Consider the following 25,361-nt stretch of genomic DNA (forward strand, 5'->3'; position numbering starts at 1 on the left):
AGGACTGAGGTGCCCCACGAGCTCAGGAGCCCTGAAAGGGAGTCAGGAACCTCTTTGTTAAGAGAAAGCAGCCTAGGAAACAGGGTTTAGATTCCCGGTGTAGGACTGCTGCAGTGACCTCTGCCTTGGATGATCTAGGGATCCTGGAGGGAGCACTGAGGAGTGAGTGAGTGTGTGTGTGTGTGTGTGTGTGTGTGTGTGTGTGTGTGTGTGTGTAATGGTGTTCAACAGGACCTCTGCCCTCCCTGACACCGTGCCCTGCGTTCCCAAGTGCCCAACCTTCCACCAGCAGAGGCCTCAGGGCTGGGGGTACTCCATTCAAGAGTAGTAAGTCCTGGAGGTGAGCTTGGGCCATCAGCCACGCCCCACATCCAATTTCCCAGATGGGACATCAGAGTCAGACCTCAGGGACCCTCTTCACCTGCCACCCTCCACCTGCCAATCTAGTGGTTGCAACTCCTTATGCAAAGGGGTGGCTGCGGAGGGGTCGCAGGATGGGTGCACCTGCCAAGGGAGTGCCCTGAAGAGGGGGTCTTCAGCCGGTGCCCCTTTTGTCCTACCGCAGTGGTGGCCTGGGCCCCGGCTAGGGGGTGGGGGGCGGGCCCAAAGCTCACGTGCTTTGCCGCTCGCCTCTTAACCCGGCCCCGCCGCCCCGCCGGGATGGCCGCGGCCAGAGCGCACTGAGCCCGGCGCCGCTCTCTCGCGACCCCCGCCCGGCCCGCGCGCCCGCCCCGCTCGCCGCCGGCGTCGCCCGCCCCCGCCCTCCTCCCTCCCTTTCTCGCTCCCTCCCTCCCTCCCCGCGCCGCTCGCAGCCGCAGCCCCCGGACCCGGAGGATTATGAGCGAACCATGAGGCGGCTGCGGCGCTGGGCGATCGCGGCTCTGCTGCTGTTACCGCTTCTCCCCCCGCCCGGTGAGTGACCCCAGCCGCCTGGCCCCTGCCCCCGCGCCCCTGGCCGGTCCGCGCCCCAGGCGTTTGCAGCGGTTTCTGCTGCAGCCACATTTTCCTGCAGAGCTCCGGGTGACAGCCGGTCCCGAGCTCGGGAGGGTAGGGGAGTGGGAGAGAAGGGAAGGTGCTTCCACCCACCTGTCCGGATCCGGCCAGCCCTACCGCGGCCATCCCCTGCAGCTGGCCGGCGGACTCTGCAGGTCTCTGCGGGCTTGGGGGGGGGGGGCAGTCGTGACTGTTGGGCAGAAGGAAGCTCTCAGCCCCCACCCCGTGGGGTTCTTCCCTCAGCAAGGCAGCCAGATCCTCCCACCCATATGCCCACTGGGCTCCAAGGGCCGCGATCGAGTGGGAGCTGGAGCCTGCCCCCCTCCCAAGTCTCCTGCCCCAGGGAGGGCATCTGCCTGCAGCTATGGCCTTGTCTCCTCAGGTCTTGGGGCCCTGGGTCCCAGAGGAGCTCTGCACTGGAGGAGCTCAGCCCATGTGGGGAGCCCAGAGAGTCCAGAGGGCTCTGAGGTCACAGAGCCCAGCCGGCTGGTAAGGCAGAGCTCCGGGGGAGAGGTCCGAAAGCCACAGTTGGACACCAGGGTCCGCCAGGATCCGCCCAGGGGGACGGTGAGTGAGGCTGGGGGTGAGGCCAGGGGACTGGAGCAGGCCTCACAGCCCACAACAGTCCGCCAAGTAGGCAGGGTTAGGTGCCACCCGCTGAGGTCGCACCTTACCGCAGCTTCCCTTTCTGTGTAATGGGCCATCAGGTGGGGCTGGTGCCCAACAGTAAGAACACCGGGACTCTCCAGCTCCGGGACTATCCAGCTCCGGGCCCCTCCCCTGCCGTGCACACCAGTAGACACTGGCATGCTCCGGTTTCAGTTTGCTTGGGTCATCCTTCAACCACCTCCCACTGCCCACCAGAAACAGTGGTTCTGCCTAAAACAGGTCTTGAGGGACAGGATAGCACCCTGCAGTCAGGGATTCATGCTCTGATGACCCACCAAAGGCACCCCTCAGTGGACTTTTCTTGGAACAGCGTGATGTTTACTCCTGCCTCAGTTTCCCCGCTGTGCACACACAGGCTTATCCTTCTTGCCCTAGCTGAAGTTGGGGCCTTGCAGAATGACCTGAGGCCCAGGATTCATCTTCAAATTGCCAGCTCTACCTGTGCCTGCTCTGTCCCTTCCATACTGCTGGGCCCCTGTCCCCGTCCCCCCCCCCCCCAGAGGAAGGTTAGGAATGAAGGAGATTAAGTGCAATTAATAATTAATTAATATCATGTGAATAATAGCCATCCAGATGGAATCGTCATTGGGCATGCCTTAGCACTCCGGGAGCTTGGAGCCCAAAGTTAGCCAGGCCAACCTGGGCGGCAGAGGGCTGGACACCTGGCAGACACAGGAGGTGTAGAGAGACTCAAAGGAGGGGCAAAGCCAAGTCTGAGAAGTTTGGGGCAGCTGGGAGTGGTGGGAGGTAAACTGGGCTGCGTAGAGGGAGGAGAGGAAGGGAGGAGACTGGCGTCTGGCCCTGCCTAATGTACTTGGTTAAAAGCCCTTAAGGGGGAGGGGGAGGAGAGGTAGTTGGGCGGTGCAGGGATGGGGAATAGTTGAGAATGGAGTGGAGCAGGAAGGAGCATGCATAATGGATGGACCATCACTCAGGGCTGTGTTGAGGAGGGGAGGGGAGGGGGCTAATGGTCCTGAGTTGGCAGCTGCTGCAGGGGTAGGGATGGGGCTAGAGATCAACTTCAGCGCCCACTCCAGCACCCAGGGAATCAGCTGAATGAGCCTTGGGGATGTCCCAGGCCCAGGGGTTGGGTATCCTGGTTGCACTATGGTCCCTAGCGTAGCTTTCTATGAACTGTGAACTCCGCAGCGCACTTGGCCCTGCCTGACAGTCTCTGGCTGGAGCTTCCCAGGGTGTATGTACATACTATGGGATCAAGGTATAGTTGAGAAGCACAAGGGATGGGGGGGTTAGGGGCTCTAGCTCCGTAGGCTGTGACTTCTGCTAGCTCTTCCTCAGGACAGCAGGCCTGGGCTGTGGGCAGAAAAGCTGTAGGGCTGAGCTGGCTTCTTTGGATGCTGTTCTTTTGGGTGGATGTGTTGGCTTGTGTGTGGAGCCAGGTAAGCAAGTGACTGAATCCAACACCTAAGAAGTGGCCAAGGCACGGGGTGAGAGTTCTGTAGATCGGGGCTGTGCTTGTTTCCTGTTGTTTCTCTAGGCCTGAGACCCCCCTTAGGGACCTCATGCATCTTCCCCCAGGAGAACCACTTGGCACTCTGGTGTCCCCATCCCTTAGGTGCCAAAGGCAGGAGACCTGTTCAGGTGGTAAAGGCTGCGAAGGCCATGGGGCTGCTTTGGGTCAGGCACTCTGTGTACCTTTACATCCGTTTCTTTCCACAAGGCCATAGGCAGATACTTCTGTCTGCCCCTCTGCAGATCAGCCAGCTCAGATCCAGAGAACCTAAGCCACTTGCCAGGTTAATAGACCTTCAGCGGTCACAGGAATAGTGTTCCCCCTCAAGCCCAGGGCACTTTCCACTGGACGGTTCTGCCTCTAGAGATTTTGAAATTTAGGCCCAAGAGACAATATCTCCAACTCTCCCCCAAGTCAAAGACGGAAGAGCAGAGGAGATCAGTACATGTCGAAGAATTCCCCAGACTGAACCGGGCCCTGACACCTCCCCACCACGGCCCCCTCACCCCCAGCACACACACACACCTGACACTGCTTCTCAGGGTCAGAAGTTGAGGATGGATGGAGCTGATGCAGGTGGAGCCAGGACTCTCTGGGAAGTGTTCTGCCTCTGCCCAGACCCTGTCCCAGAGGTCACTGCACTGCAGGCTGGGCCTCAGTGGCCAGCATCTCTGGTGATGTAGAGGGACAGAGGCCTGTGCTAGCCACAGGGAACTTGCCCTGACTGGAGGCTGGCCGTGTCTGCTTTCTGAGCCTCATCTGATCTTGATTCTTAAACTAGGAGAGGATGGTTACTTGGGTCACAGTCCTTGCTAGGTGACAGCAGTGGGAAATGGTTTCATGTGCTTGGGTCCCTTTGGGGAAGGCAAGGCTGGAACTGGAACTAGACCCCAGATGTCACCAACACCCCTTGCTGGGGCAGACCTCCTCAGCTGTTGAATGTCTGGGTTGACTGGTGTTCATCGGAACTCCAGAGCCAAAGCTTCCGTCTCTCAGATGTGGCTCTTTCTACCAAGGCTCTCATTTCTCTTATTTGGAAGAAGATTGGGCCTGTGGCCTGGAGAAGTGAGAGAACCCAGAAAGCCAAAGTCTCAGAGAGCCTGCAGCTGGGGGAGGGAGACAAGACACCATGGTGCACAGTTAGGTTGGCATCCATGGCAGAAGTGCATCCGAGCAAAGAGTAAACCAGCTGACTGAATCCGTGGGCCCATGAAGCTGTTGTGTGGATCTTGCCCGGCCCTTAGAAACCCAGCCACTTTGGGGAACCAAAGAGAAATGAGGCTGTGGGCAGCAAAGTCGGGACCCAGGCAGGGTCCAAGGCCTGCAGACAGCTCACCTGAGCCAGGCTGTCCCCGAGAGAACCCATTCAAGAGCTGCCAGAGCCACAACTGCTGACAGGAGTGTGTGTGTGTGGGGGGGGGGGTGAGTAAAGTCCCAACCCTCAGACACAGGGAACAGCAAGGTCAGGGACCCAGCCCCCCACCCCCCACCCCGAGACAAGACCGTGTTGTGTGATTGGCTGCTATGGCTGAGCAGCAACACAGCCTTGCCTGGGTCTTGAGGAGGAGGGGCCCTCTGGAGGGGACAGGTGGCTGAAAGCCAAGGACAGGGCATTTGGGGGTTACCTGTCCAGCTCCAGGTGGGAACTTAAGGGGAGCATCGTGACATCTGCAGTCCTCCCACAAGACACCGGCCTGTGGGCCTGGCCTTATCCAGCACCCTCCTGGCTGCCTCGAGGAGCCCAGCTGTCCAGAGTCTGTCCCCAGAGGGACTGATGACCCTGTAAGGAGGTGACTCTGTCCTCAAAAATTTAGGTCAAATCCAATCATCGGAAGTTGTGCACCTGTTTTCCTTGTCTGTGGCCGATGCCCTGTTGATGAATGGAACCTGTCCACTGTGCTGGGTGGAAGGAAGGGGGTGGCTTCTGGATGGGGGGCTCCCAGGCAAGGCCCCCCCACCTCTTTGGCATCTTCCCATTCACTATCACCCAGCCCCAAGAGTGTCTGCAAGCACATAGAGTGTGGAATGACCCTCACAGGTCACTCCACGCAGATCTGGAGCACCAAGCCCCCTTCCTGTCCCCACCCACAGGAGTTAAACCAAAGAGGTTTTTTTTTACCTCAAAGCCCAGTTCAGCTTCAGCCTGTGGAGGTTCCTCACGTTTACTGACCCTCACTGTAATGGTGTGCTGAGCTGAGTTTCACACCACGCTCATAACACCCATTTTAAAAACTGAGTAGAAAACCATTAAAGGTCATTAAAAGTGATTAGTGATTGAATGTGTGTGGGCGTATATATACATGTCTATATATGGTGTGTGTTTATATGTGTGTGTGAGCATGTTCTTTTTTAAGATTTATTTATTATATATAAGTACACTGTAGCTGTCCTCAGACACACCAGAAGAGGGCATCAGATCTCATTATTGGTGGTTGTGAGCCACCATGTGGTTGCTGGGATTTGAACTCGGGACCTTCGGAAGAGCAGTCAGTGACCTTACCCTCTGAGCCATCTCACCAGCCCTGTGTGAACATGTTCGTATGTGGATGTATATGTTTGTGAATGTATGTGTGCATATATCTATATGGGGTCTGTGATTATGTGTGTGTACATGTTTGTATGTGTATGCATGCTTGTGAGTATATGTGTGCATATATGTGGTCTGTGATTATGTGTGTGAGCACGTTTGTATCTGTATGTTTGTGAGTGTATGTGTGTGTGTTTGTATGTGGTGTGTGTGTGTGTGTGTGTGTGTGTGTGTGTGTGTGTGTAAACTGGACACCTAGAGCTTGAGAGCTGAGAGGACTGAGGCTTCTGGGGACTGGCAGGCTTCAGCCCTGCAGAGGAGGGCTGGGGGGGGGTGCTGTTCAGAGTCCTTGTGGGGCAGTGCCTGGAGGTTGTGGGGAGCAGGAATCTGCAGCTCCAGTTTTCTGGGGCAACCTGGAACTCTGGCCATCTCTAGCAGCCCTGCGTACCAACCACTGAGAGTCTAGGTCTGAGGCCTCCATCTTTCTCTGTGCCCTATGATCTGGTTGGGACATGGAGAGAGAGAGAGAGAGAGAGAGAGAGAGAGAGAGAGAGAGAGAGAGAGAGAGAGAGAGAGAGAGAGAGAGAGAGAATATGAGGCGTGGGCTGCCAGAAGTAGGAGGAGCCTGGGAGTCAGGGAGAACCTGCCACAGGAGAGAGTCAGGTGGAGGGACAGTCACCTGCCAGACACCACAGCTGACATGCAGAAGCATCCTCCAGCCCAGGAGAGATACTTGGCCTGGCACCTCCCCAGCATGACCCTGGGCCTGTCACCACCTGGTGTCGCTCCCTGAGGACCTGCCAGCCTGGGGCAGGTTGAGATCAAATGAACAGGACATCTAAGAGCCAAGGTGGCCAAGATGTAAGAGGCAAGTGCAGGCCATGGGGTCATGTCAAGCAGTCCTGAGGAGTGCTGAGCTGAGGTGTCCCATCGCTGTGACCTCGGGTCTAGAGGGCCCTAGGGACTGAAGGTAATGGAAGGAGACAGGGCTGGAGCTGGTGCAGGGACAGTGAGCCAGGCCTGGCAAGGAGAGCTGTTGACTTTGGTAGAACACTAGACAAAAGCTTGACTGGAGCCTGCAGGTCCTGGAGCCAGCAGCCCCGTGCCTGGGGGAGCCAGCAGCCCAGTGCTGGGATAGGGCTGGGCTTGCTTGATCTGGCGCTCCCCTCTGAGCGTGAACAGTTGGGCCAGGCCAACATGCCTTAGTGTCTGAAGTCTCAACTATCTCCCACCACCTATACAGAGTCTCACAAGTCTGCCCCTCCCCATTTTGTCCCCTTCCCCATGCTCCACCCCTCAGGCCTCACTGGTCTTCTCTGTGTCCCTTGGAGAAGGGTGGTGTGTCCCACAGCTGAGCCTCACTGGCTGCAGGAAACTGGAGAAAGAGAGCCCTAGCACATCTCTCACTGCTGTCTATTGGTCCCTGCTTTCCCATTGTCAGAAGGAAAATGCGGGGCTCACGGAGGCTTCTCCATCATCCCTAAGGTTGCACAACTTAGAAGTGGATCAAAGGAAGGGGCTTAGAAAGCTACTTCTCCGAGTAGCCAGGATAGGGACAAGCAGGGGCAGTCCTGAGGTGGGCAGGGCAGAGGTACCCAGGCAGAGCTGATGGAGAGAGGGCCAGAGCCAGGCCAGGCATGGGGGTGGGGGTGGGGGACAGCAGACTTAGCCAGGTTGAGGGCGAGGGAGGGGGGTTGTAGCAGGGACTCGTTGCCCTTGATATTCTATTCTGAGCCTGATCGATGCTCTGGGGGCTTAGGGTGGGGCTTGGAACCTCAGACAGCCTGGGATGGGGTGAATCTATGTCCTTGGGGCTCACAGGTCTGCCTTCACAGGCCCTGGCCTTTGGTTCCACATTGTCTGCATCCCCTCCCCCACCCACCCACCCCCCCCCACCCCCGCGGCTCCCATGGCCGTGGGCTGACTTCCATTCTTGTCAACTTTCCAGAAGAAAAGGCTTGGGAGTATATTCCCTGGGGTCAGCCTCTATTTTTTTTCTTTTAATTTTTCTCTCTTTTCTGTTTGGGGTACAAGGTCTCAGCCGCCAGGACAGTATAGAACTATGGAGCCGAGGCTAGCCTCGAACTCATGATCTTCCTGCCTCATCCTCCTGGGATTGCAGATTGCATCCCCCACACAAGGCATTAACCTCTAACCTGTGTGGCCTTGTGCTTTGCTCGGGTCTGTCAGGAAGGATGGGAACCACTGGCCCACAAATATGGCAGTGCTCATAGAGTTCAGACCACTGCAGGGGCCCTAAGCAGTGCACAGGAAGAATTAGTTATAGTAAGGTGGGAGAGGACTCAACTAGGCATGGGCTCTGAGACCCGGTGGCCTGAGTGTCAAGGGCTCTCTCTTCCTGCGAGGAAGGTCTCTTCCTGCAAGGTGCCCTCTTACACCAGAGAGTAGTCAGCCAGCCAGTCCTAACCAGACTTGCTCCAGAGGCATCTGGAGGTCTGTCCCCTAAGTAAATGGGATAGGAGTAAGACTCTGGCCCCTGAATTCAACCCCAGACATTTCTTTCCTGTGCTTGCAAATGATTTGGAAGACCAAAGACTTGATTGCCAGGATTTGAATGGAGGTTGGGCTCTAGTTGTATACTTAAAGTGGTTGTAGCTCAGGCTATCCCCCCTCCCCTTAGCCCAAGCTCTGTTACCCTTCTGGGGGGGGGTATGTGAAACTTTCCCTCCAGCCTTTGATGTCTCCCTTCCCCCACCCCCACCTGCCAGGCAGCTGGGCATCCAGGCAGAGAGGGCAGCCATGTTGCTCAGGCCTAGTCCATTGCCATAGCAACTTGGAGCCTCCCAGCCCCGCTGCATATGCCCCTTTGAAAAATTTATCAGGAAAACTTCCGTGTTTAAAAATTAACCGTTGGATTGAAATATTAAAGATGAGCTGCTTTGGGTAGGCAAAGGGCAATGGATTGCGGGGGAGGGGGGGACCCCTACCCTCCTGTCAAGGTAGCGCCTGTCCTTGCCCAGAATCGGAGCCCCAGTGGTCAGTCCCCATGTGTCTGGAAGCCCAAGTCCTCCTGGGTAGATTGGGGTTGGGGTAGCCAGGGGCCTGCTCCCCTTCCCTTGTCCAGCCATGAGCTGAGACCTTCTACTTTTCCATGGTATGTCCGGGGGCTTCATTTTGTTCCACTGAAGCTGGGTGGCCCTGTCAACAGCTCTGAGAGCCTGACACAAGGCCATTGACAAGTCTAAGCTAACCCCTTCTCTGTCCCTGATTCTCAAGGAGACTAACCCAGAAAGCAGCCAGGGAACAGAGGGTGCCCAGGATCTGGGTGGGGTGAGTGGGCTGTGGCCAAGGTTGAACAAACAGCTCTCCCTGGGAAAGGAGTCTCAAAGACAAGGACTCAAGAAAGGGGTCTCCTCAGCTTCTGGGGCTTGGCTGCCCCTTCCCAGGGTGCCTCTGGGGTTCCCCACTCTCACTCAGGCTGCTCTTCCCCTTGCCAGCCTGTGCACCTGGCCCAGGTGAGTTTCGTCATCCCGGCCTTCGACTCAAACTTCACTCTGGACCTGGAGCTGAACCAGTGAGTGTGGCCTGGAGCCAGAGGGCAGACAGTGGGCATGGCTGGCTGGGGGTACTGGTGGATGTAGATCCTTAACTAAGGTGGGACCTAAGCAGGACTTGCTTTCACCGAGTGACACCCCCCTTTCTTCCTGCTACTTTGCGATTTCAGTCACCTCCTGTCCTCGCAGTATGTGGAGCGCCACTTCAGCCGGGAGGGAACAAGACAACACAGCACTGTGAGTGTCTTTGGAAGGGGTCAGGTGGGATAGAGGTGCTGTTCGGTGATCACAGAGGCAAGGGTGGGGCTGTAGGTGTGACGCAGTTGTAGAGAGCCTGACATGACACCAGCAGAGAGGAACACTGAAGACGGAGAGACGGATGGCTGGCGAAGGGGTATCAAGGCTACACTCAGCATGGTCAGGTGTCTGGAAAGTCCCCACCCCTCCCCGCCTTGAAGGGCCTGCAGTTAGGAAGGACAGACTGGGTGTGTGGGGCCCTGAGCCCCACCCCTTGCATTTGGGGTCTTTATTATGTCCCCTTAGCTTTAGAAGGGATAGCAACCCCTCCCTTGTTTGGGGAGGGCTGGGGACCATACTCAGGGTTTTGGGTACATCCTAGGCTGAGAGCTCCGCTCCTGAGCACCACCTCCAGACCAAAATGTCTCCTCTTGTTCTGGGAGTCCCAGATGCCTGGCACACTAGGGTCCCAGTCCTGGAGGCCCTGGAGCCTGAACAAAGATGAATGAGCGTCTATAAATAGCTTGCCCCCCCCCCCACAAGCCTGTTCTGTAACTGGAGCACAAGTAATTCTGCAGGAAGCGGGGTTGGGAGAGGCGGGTGCTGCTGGTGTCCTCTGACCTGTGAGCAGGTCCGGAGAACCCACGCACAGTTGTCCAGCTGCAGACCACACGTGCCTGTGAGCTTGTGTGTGAGGGGCGGGGGGTGCATCTACAGCAGGTTCTGGTTAAATGACACACTGTAGGTGGCATGCTCAGGACAGGGCCTGGGGTATGGCAGGTCCTATGTAAGAGCCAGCTGTTGGTCTCAAAGGAGTCTGGGATCTGTTACCAGCCTAACAAATAGCCAGGAGCTGCTGCTGTGGCCTAGTGTCCTCATTTTACGGGGCAGATGAAGCTGGCCCAGAAAGTGTTAAGAGCTTGCTCACGGGTGACAGAACCAGCTTAAAGCCCTAGTGTTCCTGAGACCTCAGTCCCTCCCCTGTACTGTCCTGCTGCCTCCATGCTGGACCAAGGTGTCCTGTTCACAGCTTTTCCCACTCCACAGGGGGCTGGAGACCACTGCTACTACCATGGGAAACTCCGGGGCAACCCACAGTCCTTTGCTGCACTCTCTACATGCCAGGGGCTGCAGTGAGTGGGGGAGGGCATTCGGCAGCGGGGGGGGGGAGTGAGTGGGGGGCACTCAGCAGCGGTGGGGGCCTGTGCCTGGCCCAGCATGGTGGCGAACCGTGCCTCTCTCTACAGTGGGGTCTTCTCTGATGGCAACCTGACTTACATCGTAGAGCCTAAGGAGATAGCTGGGCCCTGGGGACCCCCACAGGTAAACAAGGCTAGCAGAGCCTTCCTGCCCTCCTTCTGATGGCCATGCTGTGACTGCCCCCGACAGCTGTGGCACCTCCTCCCCCGCCCCTCCAGTAACCTCAGCCCCACTGCCCTGGATGACTCCAGCTCTGGTTCCTACCTTCTGTGCCCCCATCTCCAATGTCCCCTCTGTCCCCCAAGTGACCTCTCACTGGGCTCCAGTGTCCTTTGCCCCTGTCTCTCAGGGCGCCCCCAGGTCTTGACCCTGGAATCTGAGCATCTGGGAGATCAGATCCGACATGGGAGCTCTGGCCAGTTCTGGGTCATCCCCGGGGTGGGGTGGGGGAAGGGCAGGAGCTGCCCCCAATCTGGGCTCAGAGCAGATCTGGTTGGCTCCCCAAGAACTAAATCCCCTCATTTCAGGGACCCCTTCCCCACCTCATTTACCGGACCCCTCTCCTCCCAGCCCCCCTTGGATGCAGGGAGCCAGGTAAGAGAGGGGAAGGGGGTGGGGCTGGACGGCCGGGCCCCTCTTACCTACTGTTCCCCACAGGCTGCCTGTTTGCTGTCCCTGCCCAGTCTGCTCTCCCCAACTGGCCCAAGCTAAGAAGGAAAAGGCAGGTACGGGGCCCGCACAGCCTCGGGCTGCAAGACCTTAGAGATGGTCCAAGGCAGGTCATCCCCTCCTATGGCTGGGCAAAGGAGAGCTCACAGCGATGAGGTCAGGGGCCAGGGAACTATCTCCAGAAAGAGTCCCCTCAACTCCTCCCTAGAACTGGTGTCTACACAGGTCCCCATTTTGGGGTCCTCTGCTCTCATTTCCAGGCTGGGAGGGATGGTATTTCCTGGCCAGTTGGGGGCTGGCACCATCCCTGACTGGGGACGAGAATGCCCCCTCCCCACAAGTCTGCCCATGGTTTGCTCATGGAGGGGACTGATTCCAAGTGCCTACCCGCCCTCCAGGTCCGCAGGGGCCACCCCACAGTGCACAGCGAGACCAAGTATGTGGAGTTGATTGTAATCAATGACCACCAGCTGGTAAGTTCCCGGGCTAAGGGGGGACCCTGGGATGAGGGGCCCGGGGGAGCCTTGCCTTCTTACCCCACCTTTCTCTCGGCAGTTTGAGCAGATGCGGCAGTCAGTGGTCCTCACCAGCAACTTTGCAAAATCTGTTGTGAACCTGGCAGATGTGGTAAGCACCGTCCCTACTCCCCTCTCCCTCTCCCCCACATGCAGGCATCCAGGAGTCATTGTCAGTCACTGACCCCCCCCTCCCCCCACTTCTTGGAAATATAGATTGCAGCCTCCCTCCAGCCCCTCCCCCATCTTCTCTCTGGGCCCAGATATACAAGGAACAGCTCAACACAAGAATTGTTCTGGTTGCCATGGAAACGTGGGCAGATGGGGACAAGATCCAGGTGCAGGATGACCTACTGGAGACCCTGGCCCGGCTTATGGTCTACCGGCGGGAGGGTCTGCCTGAGCCCAGTGATGCCACCCACCTCTTCTCGTGAGTCCCCACACTGTACCCTGCCAGCTTTTGCTGGCTGCTAGTTCTTACCGCCTGTGCCAGGCGATCTTTTCGGGGACCCTGCAGGTGGAGCTCACCTGCCACCTGCCACCTGCTTCCAGCCACATGCACCAGCTGGGTATCCTCTGCACCTTGGGCTGTGCAGGGAATGTGCTCTTTGCCTTTCTCTGCCAGGCTGCCCGTCACCCCTTCTTTGGTGATGAAGTACCCTAGTGATGGACAAACCCAATTAAAGGCCCTGAAACCTCCATTTGGCTTACGGGTGAATGAACCCAAATAGGGGAAGGGCTGGCCTGAGGCCACCAGGCTGATAGAAAGGTCTGGAACCCACTGCTCCTTTGACATCATCCTGACCACTCTCTCCCTTCTAGGGGTAGAACCTTCCAGAGCACCAGCAGCGGGGCGGCCTACGTGGGAGGCATCTGTTCACTGTCCCGGGGTGGAGGTGTGAACGAGGTGAGCACCCAGAGGCCCAGCCAGGACAGAGGCTTGCTAAGACCCAGTGACTGTTGGGAGCATGCAGACATCCTGTGCTCTGTCTTGCCCATCCCTAGTATGGCAACATGGGTGCCATGGCGGTGACCCTGGCCCAGACGCTAGGGCAGAACTTGGGCATGATGTGGAATAAGCACCGGAGCTCAGCAGGTACCAACAACCCTCCCAGACCCACACAGAGCCTCAAGAAATGAAGAAGGGGCCAGTGGGGGTGCTTCTCCACTCTATATCTCATGTGTTCTTAAATCTCCTCTTAGGGGACTGCAAGTGTCCAGACATTTGGCTGGGCTGCATCATGGAGGACACTGGGTGAGTTTTGGAGACAGACTTTGGGAAGGGTTTGGGGTAAGAAGAGGCCTTCGAGGAGCACTAACAGTCAAGATGGGTGGCTTCAAGAGGACCTAGCTCACAGGACTACTCAGGATAACCAAGAATATAGGTTATCTGTAAATAGCTCAGGGATGCTTGGGTACCAAAAACTGCCAGACTGCAGGGCGCACTCTGGCCACTGGGAGGCGCTCGAGCCTCGTGCGAGGCGCCGTCCCTCCCAGGCGTTCCGACACTGGGCTCTTTGTCCCGAGGTTCAGGAGAAAGAACGCAAGCGACGTCCTCCACCCATTCCTAGACAGGAGTATGGGATTGATTGTCGTGCAACCTCAGGGCAGTCCTTCGGTCTCCTTGTAGTAGTAACCAAGTCTCTCGAGGAAGGGCTGTCCCCAGCAACACAGTTCCCCTCTCGCCCGTCTAGGTTCTATTTGCCCCGCAAGTTCTCGCGCTGCAGCATCGACGAATACAACCAGTTTCTGCAGGAGGGAGGCGGGAGCTGCCTGTTCAACAAGCCCCTCAAGGTACTAGCGCGGAGAACGGGGAAGCGGGGGGTGGGCAGGGTGCCAGCCAGGCTCCCGACATCCCCTCTCCCTCCAGCTTCTGGACCCTCCCGAGTGCGGAAACGGCTTCGTGGAGGCGGGAGAGGAGTGCGACTGCGGGTCGGTGCAGGTGAGCGCTCCTGGTGGGCTCCCGTCTGGGCCCGGGACGCGCGCATGGGCTCCGGGAAGGGAGAATACAGAGTGGGAAGGGGCTAGCCCGCCTCTCCACTTCTCCCCGCGACCCTCAGGAGTGCAGCCGAGCAGGGGGCAACTGCTGCAAAAAATGCACCTTGACGCACGACGCCATGTGCAGCGATGGGCTCTGTTGTCGCCGCTGCAAGGTGAGGACCTAGCGAGCGGGAGGCGGGGGGCGGGGGAAGAAGCAAAGAAACGATTGGATGCCCTCGATAAGAGGCGGGAATGGGGAAGAGCTGAGTCTGTTTGGGCGGGCCTTGTCCCGAAGAGAGCGCCAATGGGGAATGAGTTAGGAGCTGAGGACCGGAGGGGAGAGTCACCCTTACTGCTGAGGGTGGAGAGGGACAGGAAATGAGAATCAGGCCTTGGGACCCACGTTCCAGCACATTAACCCTGGAAGGGCAGTGGGGAAATATTTATCCTTCCCAGAAACACATGCATGCTTTTCCTAGTATGAGCCACGAGGTGTCTCCTGCCGAGAAGCGGTGAATGAGTGTGACATTGCAGAGACCTGCACCGGCGACTCAAGCCAGGTCTGCCAAACCATCTGTTCTGTGGGAGCTCAAAGCAAGACAGCCCCCTCCCTTATAAGTTTGGCGCTGAAGAGTTGACTACTCTGTGTGTCCTCTCTGCTTAGCGGGTGGGGTAGCCGCAGCTGACCAGCCTCAGCTTTTTCTTCTCTGAGAAAGGGGTCTTTCGAGCCACCTACCTCTGTTCGGTCAATCATTAAATAAGCATTTGTAGTGACACTGGTATTCCTACCGCCTGCCCAGTGTCTAGTGTATTCTAAGGATCTGGTGGATCGTAACATGGGTTAACTAGGGCTTCTGGGGTAATGGATGCAAGAAACTGGGGAAGCTTGGAAAAGCTAGGAGACTTACCAGTCAAATCCACAGAGCCAAACAGGCCCCCATCTTTCGTGTGGAAGAGCCATGTGACATGTGGCCCCTTTGGGGTAGCTTTTGGTTCCTTGCATTCTCCCCCCACCCCCCCCCACACACACCCCGAACCTCAGCTCAGCTCTGGGCTACCCTGCTCAGCCAGCCTCTCTCTCTCTCTCTCTCTCTCCAGTGTCCCCCTAACCTTCACAAGCTGGACGGTTACTACTGTGATCATGAGCAGGTATGAGGGATAGGGGTGGGGTCCTTCCGTCCGAATTCAGTGCAGTCTTGTCTCCCTCAGTGTCTTGATGCTTCCTCTCCCACGGCTCATAGGGTCGTTGCTATGGAGGCCGCTGTAAAACCCGGGACCGGCAGTGCCAAGCCCTATGGGGCCATGGTGAGTCCAGAGACTCGGGAAAACCCAAAGCTCAGAGTTAGGCTGGGACGCTGGTTGAAGGAACAAGCCCTGCAACCAACGTGGCTTCTGAAGACCTTAGGCATCAAGCCTAAGGATTAGGCCCAAGTTTTAGAGGTGCAGGTCTGAGGTCCTAGATGGGATCCAGGGATCTGTGGGGTGATGCTTCCTCTCTCTCTTTCTCTCTCTAGCGGCTGCGGATCGTTTCTGCTATGAGAAGCTGAACGTGGAGGGGACAGAGCGTGGAAACTGTGGACGCAAGGGATCTGGTTGGGTCCAGTGCAGTAAGCAGTAAGTAGCATCCCCGCCCCAGGGTCAGGGAATCTCCAGAGGTAAAGGCAGGGCTCTAGGAAGAGCCTGTGAGGCCAGAGGGGAAGGAGCAGGCTCGGTACTTGGGTCTACAGAGAAATTTGGCTTCATCGACCCCATGTGTCCCTACAGGGATGTGCTCTGTGGCTTCCTTCTGTGCGTCAACATCTCTGGAGCTCCGCGGCTAGGGGATCTGGGGGGCGACATCAGCAGTGTCACCTTCTACCACCAGGGCAAGGAGTTGGACTGCAGGTGTTGTCTGGAACCGTGGATGGGGAGGTTGAAGGGACAACTGTGATGGGGACTAGAGGACAGGGGTTGAGGCTGTGTATACCATCTCTCCAGGGGAGGCCACGTGCAGCTAGCTGATGGCTCGGACCTGAGCTATGTGGAGGACGGCACGGCCTGTGGGCCCAACATGTTGTGCCTAGATCACCGCTGCCTGCCAGCCTCTGCCTTCAACTTCAGCACCTGCCCTGGAAGTGGAGAGCGAAGGATCTGCTCCCATCATGGGGTGGGTGTCTGGAGGCCAGGGGGAGCCTGCTGGAGGAGGCTCACACGGAGATGTGGCCTTGCTTATCCATGCTGGCCTCGCCTACCTGTAGGTTTGCAGCAACGAGGGGAAGTGTATCTGTCAGCCAGACTGGACAGGCAAAGACTGCAGTATTCACAACCCACTGCCCACGTCCCCTCCCACTGGGGAGACTGAGAGATACAAAGGTGAGGCTGAAGTTGCCCAGCACTGTCTATGTTGCCCGTTTTCCATGCTTGTCCCTGCCAACCAAGCCCTACCCTCCTCCCCAGGTCCCAGCGGTACCAACATCATCATTGGCTCCATCGCCGGGGCTGTCCTGGTCGCAGCCATCGTCCTGGGCGGCACGGGCTGGGGATTTAAGTAAGAGACACATGCTCCCTAGATCCCCCAACAGGTGCTTGGGGGTTCGGCACCCTAGACTGTTGGAGCCTAATGGCCTCCCTGACAGGTTAGCTCACCCTGAACTCACACATCACTCATTCAAGCCAGCCCACGGGTCTTGTTTGAACAGTTCAAGAAACTATCTACTCATATCTAAACACCAGACTTTACGGGAACAACCTTGACTCCCAGCCTCCTGAAGACTGCTCAACGCATCCCAGCACGGCCTAGGGCTTGTCTGAGATGTCTCCCCGTCCCTATCCACATTCAGCCCAGGAACTCCAGAACGTTGCAGTTAGGGTCTGGTGTAGCCCCCACGTTGGGCGCTTGAAGAGCCCTGAGGCCCAAGGTCACAATGTGACTTAGTGGCCAAGCTAGGATTTGAACCCCCTACCAAGCTGGGATAGATCTCCACGGTCCATTTATGGGACAGGTCTTCCTGGGCTGGAAGGCCGTTCTTTTGGAGAACAGGAGGTTCACGCAATTTCTTTTTCCTATCTCTCTTGCCTGTCCTCTCCTTGGCTCCTGAAGAAACATCCGTCGTGGAAGGTACGACCCGACCCAGCAGGGGGCAGTGTGATGCCGGCCACGTCATCCCTCCCGCTGTCCTTGTCTCCATTTCATCCGTCCCTTTGCATTCTGTTGACCGGGAGCTGGGACCGATCCGATTCCCGAAGCCCTGCAGGGAGCCTGGGAAGCGAGTCCTCTGTCTGCTCAGGCCCTTCCTCCTGCCCACCCGCCTGTTGGGCCCTGGCCCACCTTCATCTGTCCTTTCTGCCGCCGGGTCCCATGGCCGGGTGGGCGCTGGAACTGTGCCCTGCAACCCCTTCCGCTAGGAGGGGGCCTCCCCCTGCGTCCTGCCCATCTGTTTTGTCTACCATGCCACCGCTGTCTGACCTCTGCCAGAACCCCCACCTGGCCAGCTTGTGACTTGATGCCTCCAGGACCTCTGGGGAGGAGCGGGGCAACTAGAGGGCTCACCCTCAGAGCCCAGCCTCAAGTCCTCTCCTGATGCCCTCTCTCCATTCCAGGTCCGGAGGGGCCTAAGTGCCACCCTGCTCCCTCCGAGCCTGGCACCCACCATCTCGGCCCTGAACCACGAGGCTGCCTCCACCCTGCCACAGAGGGAGGCACCGTGCAAATGTCTTCCGGGTCCGAACCCTTCAACTCCTGGCTGCACAGGGGTTGGGGGTTGGGACTGTGATATCGCCTTTCAGACCACCTGGGTAGAGGGGCCGGGAGGAGGACGCTTCCTGCCCAGTTCCCCATCCCACCTCATGCGGCTTTGGCCTTGCACACGTCTCCCCCTGTGAATGTAGCCTCCATCATCACAGACTGCCACAGCTCACGTTGGGGCCTGGACCGGTGCCTGGTGGGGACAGCTGGGTGGCCCCTCTTCAAAACCAGGCAGCTGGAACCAGGGGAGTAGCTCCCCTGGACCTCACGGGAAGGGGCTGATCTACATTTTCTCTCTCTCTCTCTCTCTCTCTCTCTCTCTCTCTCTCTCCCTCTTTCTCTCTCTCTTTCTCTCTCTCTCTTTTGTTTTACTACTTAATCTTAACTGATGAATGTAACCTTTGGGTTGCTTGGGGCCAGGGGGCAATTGTAGGGATGTTTTGACACTTACAGGAGGGCCTCCTGGGCCCGAGGCCTTGAGACCTCCCACATCCCTCCCTGGGAGGCCCAAACGAATCCTGTCAGGGAACCCAGCTGGGGCAGGGCAGCCCTGCTTGCCCCACCTCTGCCCAGCTTAGTAGAAGTCAGAGTGCTGATTCAAACCAAAGCTGCCTGTCCCGTGCCCACTGCCTAGCTCATGGGACTCTGTCCCAGACTGTCTTCGATTCCAAACTGACCATCCTGTCCCTGCCAGGGTGCATGCATTCGGGGGTATAGAAAAATATAGTCCCTAAAATAAAACTCCACCTTTCCCCTTTCAAGAAGGGTGATTCTGGGGCTGTCTCAGGGTTCAGGTGCCCCCTGATGTGGCCTGGCTGTTCTGGAGCAGGCTATCGTAGCAGGGAGGACTCTCAGTAGGGAGAACCAGGGGTGGCCCTGTGCCCCAGGGTTAGTGCCTGTGATGTGTATGAGGAGATGGGGAAAGGGCAGGCCTCGTGGATGGTTATAGGTGACTAGGAAAATTCTCAAGTCCTCAATCCATACCCACCCCCGTCACAAGTTTTATTCACCTGTAGTCTAGGGCTGAGTAGTAAGTTTACAGATGTTCCTGTCTGCCCTCCTGACTGGTCCTTGCTGCCGCCCAGCCTGAGAGCTGGACCAAGGCTGGCAGAGCTGCTCAGCCCTCCCACAGTCCAGCAGGGCCAGCCTTCACAACCCTATGTGAGACACACACGCTCTGGCTCCATGCCCTAAGAGCTGGCGGGGCAAGATAGAGCAGGCTCTCTTATGGACGAAAACCACAATGTAAGGAAGCCCCTTCTAGGGGACACCCCACTCAGGCTAAGTAGTAGTTCTAGGTACCCCAGAGACAGAGGGTTACCCGTTTGTGTACCTCCTATTTCTGAGGACTCTTCAAGGAAGGCTAATGGAGAAAATGGCTTCATTTATCTAAACCAACCCAGTGGCCGGCACCTTGGAGCCTACGGCCCACTGGCAGCTTTGGGGGTAGCCAGATGGTGTTGGCCACAGTGGGGTCCTCAGTGCTGAGCCCCAGGTGCCACTGTCCTAGTGACAACAGGACAGATGCAGGCCACCAGCCCCACTAGCTGAGGTCAGGGGAAAGGCTGCATTTTGCATTGTTGCTGGGATACCTCGAGACCTCCATCAGGTGGCACATGCACACACAGGTGGCAGTGCACCTGGGTGCAGACATGTGAATCCACGCCTCTGCACCACTGTGAAGGCCTCTGCATACAAGGGCATGACCATGTGTGTCCTCGTGTCCTTGGTGAAGAACACAAGACTTCCTGTGGCCAGTCCACCCGAGGCGTCCAACTTCCTGCATCCCCTTGCCCCACCCTAGCAGTGCCTGGCCTGGCAGCACCTAGGAAAGAAAGAGAGGAGGGGGGCTGCATTCACCTGGCCCAGACCTGGGTCCCTCCGCATCCTGTAAATATGTCATCTGGGCTGGGTTGGGGAGGCAGGGCCCGGGGCCCACATTAAAGATTAAAGATCACATTCTGGGCTTCCATTGAGCTCACACCAACCCATGTCTCTCCTCTCTCTCTCTCTGTAAGTGATCGCTCTGAGTCAGTCCTTGCTGTCCAGACTCTGGAGTTGTGACAACTCGGCTGCAGAGAACAAGAGCACCTAGGACAGTTGGGGAAGCAGGAGGAAGGGGTGTGGTTTCCCTCAGTAAGTGAGGAAACGGGCAGTGGGCGGAGGCGAGGTCCACCCTTCCTCACAGTCGCCACAAAGACACTGCCTGGTTCCCAACCAGTAAAATTAGAGATGGTGGGAGCAGGCAGGAGGGGGCCTATGAAGCCAGAGAAGCCTTGGGACTTGACTGACACTTACCTTTGTTCCCTTGATCCTTGGCAGGGTGACAGTGGGCTGAGATAGAACCATCACTAGCCAAAAGGCCAAGTATGAACCTGGAACCTCCTGCTGTATTCCTACTTGGGAGGCAGTTAGTTTGGGGAAATGGTTGTGGAGAGCCACGGGAGGTGCCAATCCGCTGAGAGGAGACTGGAGGGAAGCAGTGGGTGAGGGAGAAAAAAGAGGGGGAAAGACAGGAGAAACCCCATCAGGCTGCAGGTACTGGCAACTGGTCCAGTATTGTAGCTACCTGGGTTCATAAGCAGAAATAGGGTGCGGGGTCACATCTAACCTACACTCTCAATCTGCCTGTCCTCTGCTCTCTGGCTGTCTCATACCCCCAGGACAAAGAATATCTCAGCGATGCATCTCTGGAGGCCCACGGCAACTTCTTCCCATCCAGTGCACAGGAGAAGGGCACAAGCCATCCCCAAACCCGACAGTCAGCCCCGACAGCCGAGGCTCACCCCGCTTCCTTGCTCTGGGCTGGAGCATCCTATTTTTAACTTTCTCCATGGTTCCTGTCTCTCAGATCATCCGTCTCCCTGCTTAACCCTTTCTTGGTTCCCAGCTTTTGTTCGATGTCCCAGAAGGTGATGAGCATGGCAGCCGGCAGGCAGATAGCCAGGGCAGGCAGAGGGCACGGGCACTCCATTCTGGAAGACAAGCAGGGTCACCACCTTCTTTACACAGTGAGTTCCAGGTCAGTCAGGACTACGTAGTGAAACCCTGTCTCAAAGAACGGAAAAAAAAATACAGATTAAAAATCCTGTTTGGGCTGGGCGTGGTGGTGCACGCCTTTAATTCCAGCACTTGGGAGGCAGAGGCAGGTGGATTTCTGAGTTTGAGGCCAGGACACCAGGGCTATACAGAGAAACCCTGTCTCGGAAAAAAAAAAAAAGAAAGAAAGAAAGAAAGAAAGAAAGAAAGAAAGAAAGAAAGAAGAAAGAAAAAAAAAAGTCCTGTTTGGATCACCTCCCATACTGTGTCTCCATCTCCCTCCTTCAACTACTCAGTACTCCTCAGGTGGGACTTCTGGGCGAGCCATTCAGCTGTGCCTCTAGTTGCATCTCTGACTAACAGTGCCCCCACTGTCCCCTCACCTGTTGCAGATGGCCAGGAAGGATCCAAGCAGGGGTCAGGTAGCCCCTCTGTACCTCACAGACGCTGAATCCACTGTTGAGTTGAAGGAACTATACATCCATTATAGCTTGTCCCAGTGTCTATATCAAGACTGAGCCTGTCCCGTCCAGATGGATACGGTTTGAGCCACACAGACATGCTACATACATATTTTAAAACTTCTTAACAGCCTATTTTAAAAGAAGCAGGAAAAGATTGACTCTTTCATTCAATGTAGTCTACCCAAATTATCCTCATTTCAATACAGAATCATCTCGACATAAAACAATCCAGGCCATGTAGGCAGGTGCTCTCCCAACGCCACATCCAGGAGCCAAGATGTCACATTCCTTTTCTTGAGCCTTTTTCTTTTTAAACCCAGAAAGCCTTTGTCCTAGTTAAGGCTTCTAGTGTTATGATTTAAAAAAAAAAAAAAAGAGAGAGACCAAAAAGCACGTTGGGGAGGAAAGGGTTTATTTGGCAGAAACCTGGAGGCAGGAGCTGATGCAGAACTGTAGAGAAGCGCTGTTTACTGGCTGGCTACTCATGACTTGCTCAACCTCCTGTCTTATAGAACCCAGGATCACCAGCCCACGGATGTCCCTACCCACAGTGGACCCACAATGGCCTGAGCCCTCCTCCATCAATCATAAATTAAGCAAATGCCCTACAGGCTTGCCTACAGCTCAGTCTTATGGATACATTCTCCACCACCCCCTTCTCTGGCTTTTCAAGGCATGGTTTCTCTGTGTAGTCCTGGCTGCTCTGGAACTTGTTCTGTAGACCAGGCTAGCCTGGAACTTAGATATCTATCTGCCTCTGCCTCCTCAGTGCTGGGATCAAAGCATCAATTTCTTAATCCTCTCAGATGCTTTTAGTTTGTGTCACATTGACCGCAGCCATTAAAAATCAGAGCTATCTTCTAATTTGAAGCAGGTCTAAGTTTGGACTAAACACATATGTCAAATACCCAGTGGTCTTTGTGTGGCTATAACTGACCACCATGAAGGTGCAATGTAGAAACCCAGAAATCTTGGAATCACGACATGACAGACCTGGGTCAGCCAGAGGTCAAAGGGACCTCTGTGTGCCACCATCACTCGAAGGCAAGAGAAGAACTAAGAGACTAAGAGACTTCTTAGAGACTAAGGTGAGAAGAGAGCAAATTCAAGGACAGACTGGGACACATCGTGAAACCATCTCAAAAAGAGAAGACCCAGGAACTCACAGGCAGGGTGAGACCCAGATCTACCCTGTCCCTGGAGTGCAGTGAGATCGGCTGGCCTTTCTGGGTCAACAGAAGACAGTGGCTTAGCTGGGGCCTGGTGCAGAGGGGACTCCTGATACCCTCTAGCCAAAGCCAGAAGTTCTAACAGGCCTGGGCTCCTTAGGCATTTCAGTTTTCAGAGTAAATTATGAGGGAAATAAACACTTGACAGTGCTGGGGTCTGAGCTACGGCTGTCTTGTCCCTACCCAAAGGCCATCTCCAGTGGCACGCCCTGAATCGGGCCCTTGAGGTCCCAGCCATCAGGAGGTGCGTTTGTCTGTTGCCCTCACACCCACCGTCAGTGAGGTGATGGGCTGGGAAGCCACTGATGATGCGTGCAGAGCCCAGGAGACTTGGCAGTCTGAGTCAGTGCTCAGGGTGAGCTGCCTTCCGGTTACCTGGAATGCTGGCAGAACACTTTCAATCGGGAGCTTTAGCTTCAAGGGGCCTCTAACAGATCCTGGCTGTCCTGCACAAAATCATGCACATGTTCCATCTGGCTGCAGACAAAGTGGCACCCCTAGGGGAGGGGACCCAGACAGTCCTTACAGCCTGGGTCTGTGTTATCTCGGGACGCCTCTGGCTTTCAGGTCCCAGCCCTTTGGACATCACTGGCCAGCATGTGAACTGGGCTCCAGGGCGTCGCTCTGCCCCTCTCACCACGTCCTACCCCTCCAGCTGGGCCCTGACTGCTGGGCAGCCTCCAGACTTCCAGGCAAGTGTCTGAGCGGCTGCCAATCTTGATTCTCCCCCCCCCCCCCCCAAAGAGTTGTCTGCTTGTTTGCAGCTCCAGTGCCCACTTGGGTTTAAAATAAACTCACTATCTCCCTTGCCTTCAGCTGACCCCGGCAGCTCTCCCACCCAGCCCCATCTGGGTGGACCCTGGAAATAAGATGTACCCAGCAGTTCAGGGATTGACTGCTCTACCAGGGTCTGCTGAGCACACATTGTAGGTGGAATCAACCCTGGGCGGGGCGGGGCGGGGCAGGGTTGGGGTTGCAGGCAGGTGCTGGGAGGTAGGGCTGCTTCTTAGGAACTGTATCCTCTGTCAGGGTCAGGATGGACTAATTTCACCACAAAAGCAGCTCCCTGTTCCCTTCTCTGTTGGGCACACCTTCGAGTGGCTTTCCTTGCTCTGTGCCTTTGATATTTTCAGTATTCTATGTCACTTCTTCTTGCTCAGGAAACATCCCTCCTTCTCTCCTTGGCAGGAAAAGTTCCTCACTTGCCTTTTATTATCTTATTATTGTGATGCTGAGGATTCGCTGAGCAAGTGCTCCGCCCTGGACCATTCTTCATACCCCCCCTACCCCCACTCAGACACTGACCAGTCGCAAGGGCTACCCTCCCTCTTTGAGCCCCAGTCCCTTTTCCCATCTTAGGACTCCCCAAATCGCTTCTAATTCTTGCCATGAACCTTTTTGTCCTCTATAAAAACTCACCACGCTGGGCAAAGGGGCACCTCCTTATAGTTCCAGCACTTGGAGGGGAAGCAGGAGGTTCAGAAGTTCAAGTGAGCTTGAACATAGTAAAGTTGGTGGCCTGTCTGTCTCAAAAATAAATAAATAAATAAATAAATAAATACCCACCCAGCTGGGTGGTGGTTGGCAGGCGGTGGCTGCACACGCCTTTTGTCCCAGCACTCCCGAGGCAGAAGCAGGTGGATCTCTGAGTTTGAGGCCAGCATGATCTACAGAGTTAGTTCCAGGACAGCCAGGGCCACACAGAGAAACCCTTGTCTTGAAAAACCAAAAAGATTAAAGTAAACAAATAAAAGGCCCAAATCCTCCAGCAAATTCACCCCAGACCAGTGTGCTCAAAGCCCAGCCCGGCACAGAACCCACAGGTTTCCACAGGCATGCTCATCCAAGTCTGGGAGCAAGTCTTGGGGCCCGCAACTCCAAACCCACCTCCCTCCACTGCCACCTGGCTTGTGGCACCAGCCAGCTTGACTTTTCCAGCCAGGCCACCCCAACCCCTCTTGCACCCGGGGCTCCGACATGATGCCTCTTCCCTCCCTCCTCCAGCCCTCGGGCTCATCCTTCCTTGGAGGCTGTAAGCTTGGGCATTTCAGCTTTGAAGGGTCTCATCCCTGGACTTTCCTTCCATCTATAGCCTGACCTTCATTTTACCTGACTCCTACCTATTGGGCTGACCCCTACCATTACCTGACTGGTTGCAGGGGTCTGGGCTCCGGATTCCTGTAGCACTTTCTCTTTATTAGCTGCCAGCAACAGTCCCCCTCTCCCCAGATCTTGGTTCCCAGCCACCCATCAGTTAAAGCAGACTGGGCAGTCATGGGGGGGGCAGGGCTAGAATTAAGGGGAGACATACAATGGGACGTGGACTCAGAGAGTGGCTCACAGATACTGAAGTAGGCTTTAATCTGGAACTTTAGTGATTTCTGGGGTTTAATAGCAAGTCAGAAGCACTGTGGGGGACATTTCTTATTTCCCAGTTGCTGTGACTGCTGTAAAGAAAGCTGAGAGTCCACACCCTGTCTCACCTTCCCTACTAGTCAGCTCTCCTCCCTACCCATCTGGGTTCATCAACTGAACCTCAATGTTCCCAGAGTCACAAGTGTCCTATCCAGGAGGCCAGGGAACCCCTGCACCAACTCACTCTGGGCACAGCATCTCAGGAGACCCTGTCTACCACCACTCCATAAATAATAAGACAGTGTTGAAGCCGCAGCCCCCCTTGAGCCCACCTGTTATGCTGCCAGGCACACCCACAGGTGTGTAATGTAATTTTATGTAATGGTCTGGTCTGTGCGACACTGTGAAGTCACCAAGGCAGTCTGGTTGGACAGCTCGAGCTCTGCCTCTCAAAATCATCTGACAGGACAAGCATAGGCGTGCGGGGGACACTGCCGTGGCCGGAGTGGAGACAGCAGTAACGTGGACAGAGCCTGTGGCACCAACATTGAAACCAACTGCTCTCTCACAGGGTTTTTTTGTTTTGTTTTGTTTTGTTTTGTTTTTTTTTGTTTGTTTCTCTATATAGCCCTGGCTGTCCTGGAACTCAATTCTGTAGACCAGGCTAGCCTCGAACTCAGAGATCTGCCTGCCTCTGCCTCCCTAGTGCTAGGGATTAAAGGCGTGTGCCACCACGCCCGGCTTCCTCGAAGGGTTTTTATGGTCTGTCTC

At 56.2% G+C, this 25,361-nt stretch overlaps 1 protein-coding gene across 12 annotated transcripts; it reads left to right on the top strand.

Moving 5' to 3' along the window:
- The first annotated feature begins 640 nt into the window (after nt 1-640).
- Adam11 (a disintegrin and metallopeptidase domain 11) lies at nt 641-19,491 on the top strand. 12 transcript variants are annotated; one of them, NM_009613.3, is made up of 27 exons: nt 663-912; nt 1,376-1,560; nt 9,122-9,198; nt 9,349-9,415; nt 10,463-10,548; nt 10,663-10,738; nt 11,143-11,209; nt 11,273-11,340; nt 11,683-11,757; nt 11,840-11,911; nt 12,063-12,229; nt 12,622-12,706; nt 12,805-12,895; nt 13,003-13,054; nt 13,494-13,593; nt 13,670-13,741; nt 13,860-13,952; nt 14,259-14,339; nt 14,878-14,928; nt 15,021-15,084; nt 15,294-15,393; nt 15,544-15,663; nt 15,757-15,925; nt 16,017-16,131; nt 16,216-16,306; nt 16,859-16,876; nt 17,359-19,490. In NM_009613.3, exons 1-27 carry the CDS (start codon nt 849-851, stop codon nt 17,372-17,374), a joined length of 2,322 nt encoding a protein of 773 aa, NP_033743.2. In that variant the 5' UTR covers nt 663-848; the 3' UTR covers nt 17,375-19,490. The 12 variants fall into 12 exon arrangements, 11 of the variants coding, with proteins under 11 accessions (XP_006532078.1, XP_006532083.1, NP_033743.2 ...); NM_001110778.2 differs by having other exon boundaries at nt 16,859-19,490; XM_006532018.2 differs by having other exon boundaries at nt 672-912; nt 11,143-11,340; nt 17,359-19,491.
- Nucleotides 19,492-25,361: the final 5,870 nt, after the last annotated feature.

This window comes from Mus musculus, chromosome 11, assembly GCF_000001635.26.
Source record: "Mus musculus strain C57BL/6J chromosome 11, GRCm38.p6 C57BL/6J".
NCBI lineage: Eukaryota > Metazoa > Chordata > Mammalia > Rodentia > Muridae > Mus > Mus musculus.

Coding starts and splice junctions, on each gene's coding strand:
- Adam11 (XM_006532014.2), top strand. CDS start 849: ATGAGGCGGCTGCGGCGCTGGGCGATCGCGGCTCTGCTGCTGTTACCG. Junction 13,055..13,493: donor TGCATCATGGAGGACACTGG/GTGAGTTTTGGA, acceptor TCGCCCGTCTAG/GTTCTATTTGCCCCGCAAGT. Junction 15,394..15,543: donor TGGGTCCAGTGCAGTAAGCA/GTAAGTAGCATC, acceptor GTGTCCCTACAG/GGATGTGCTCTGTGGCTTCC.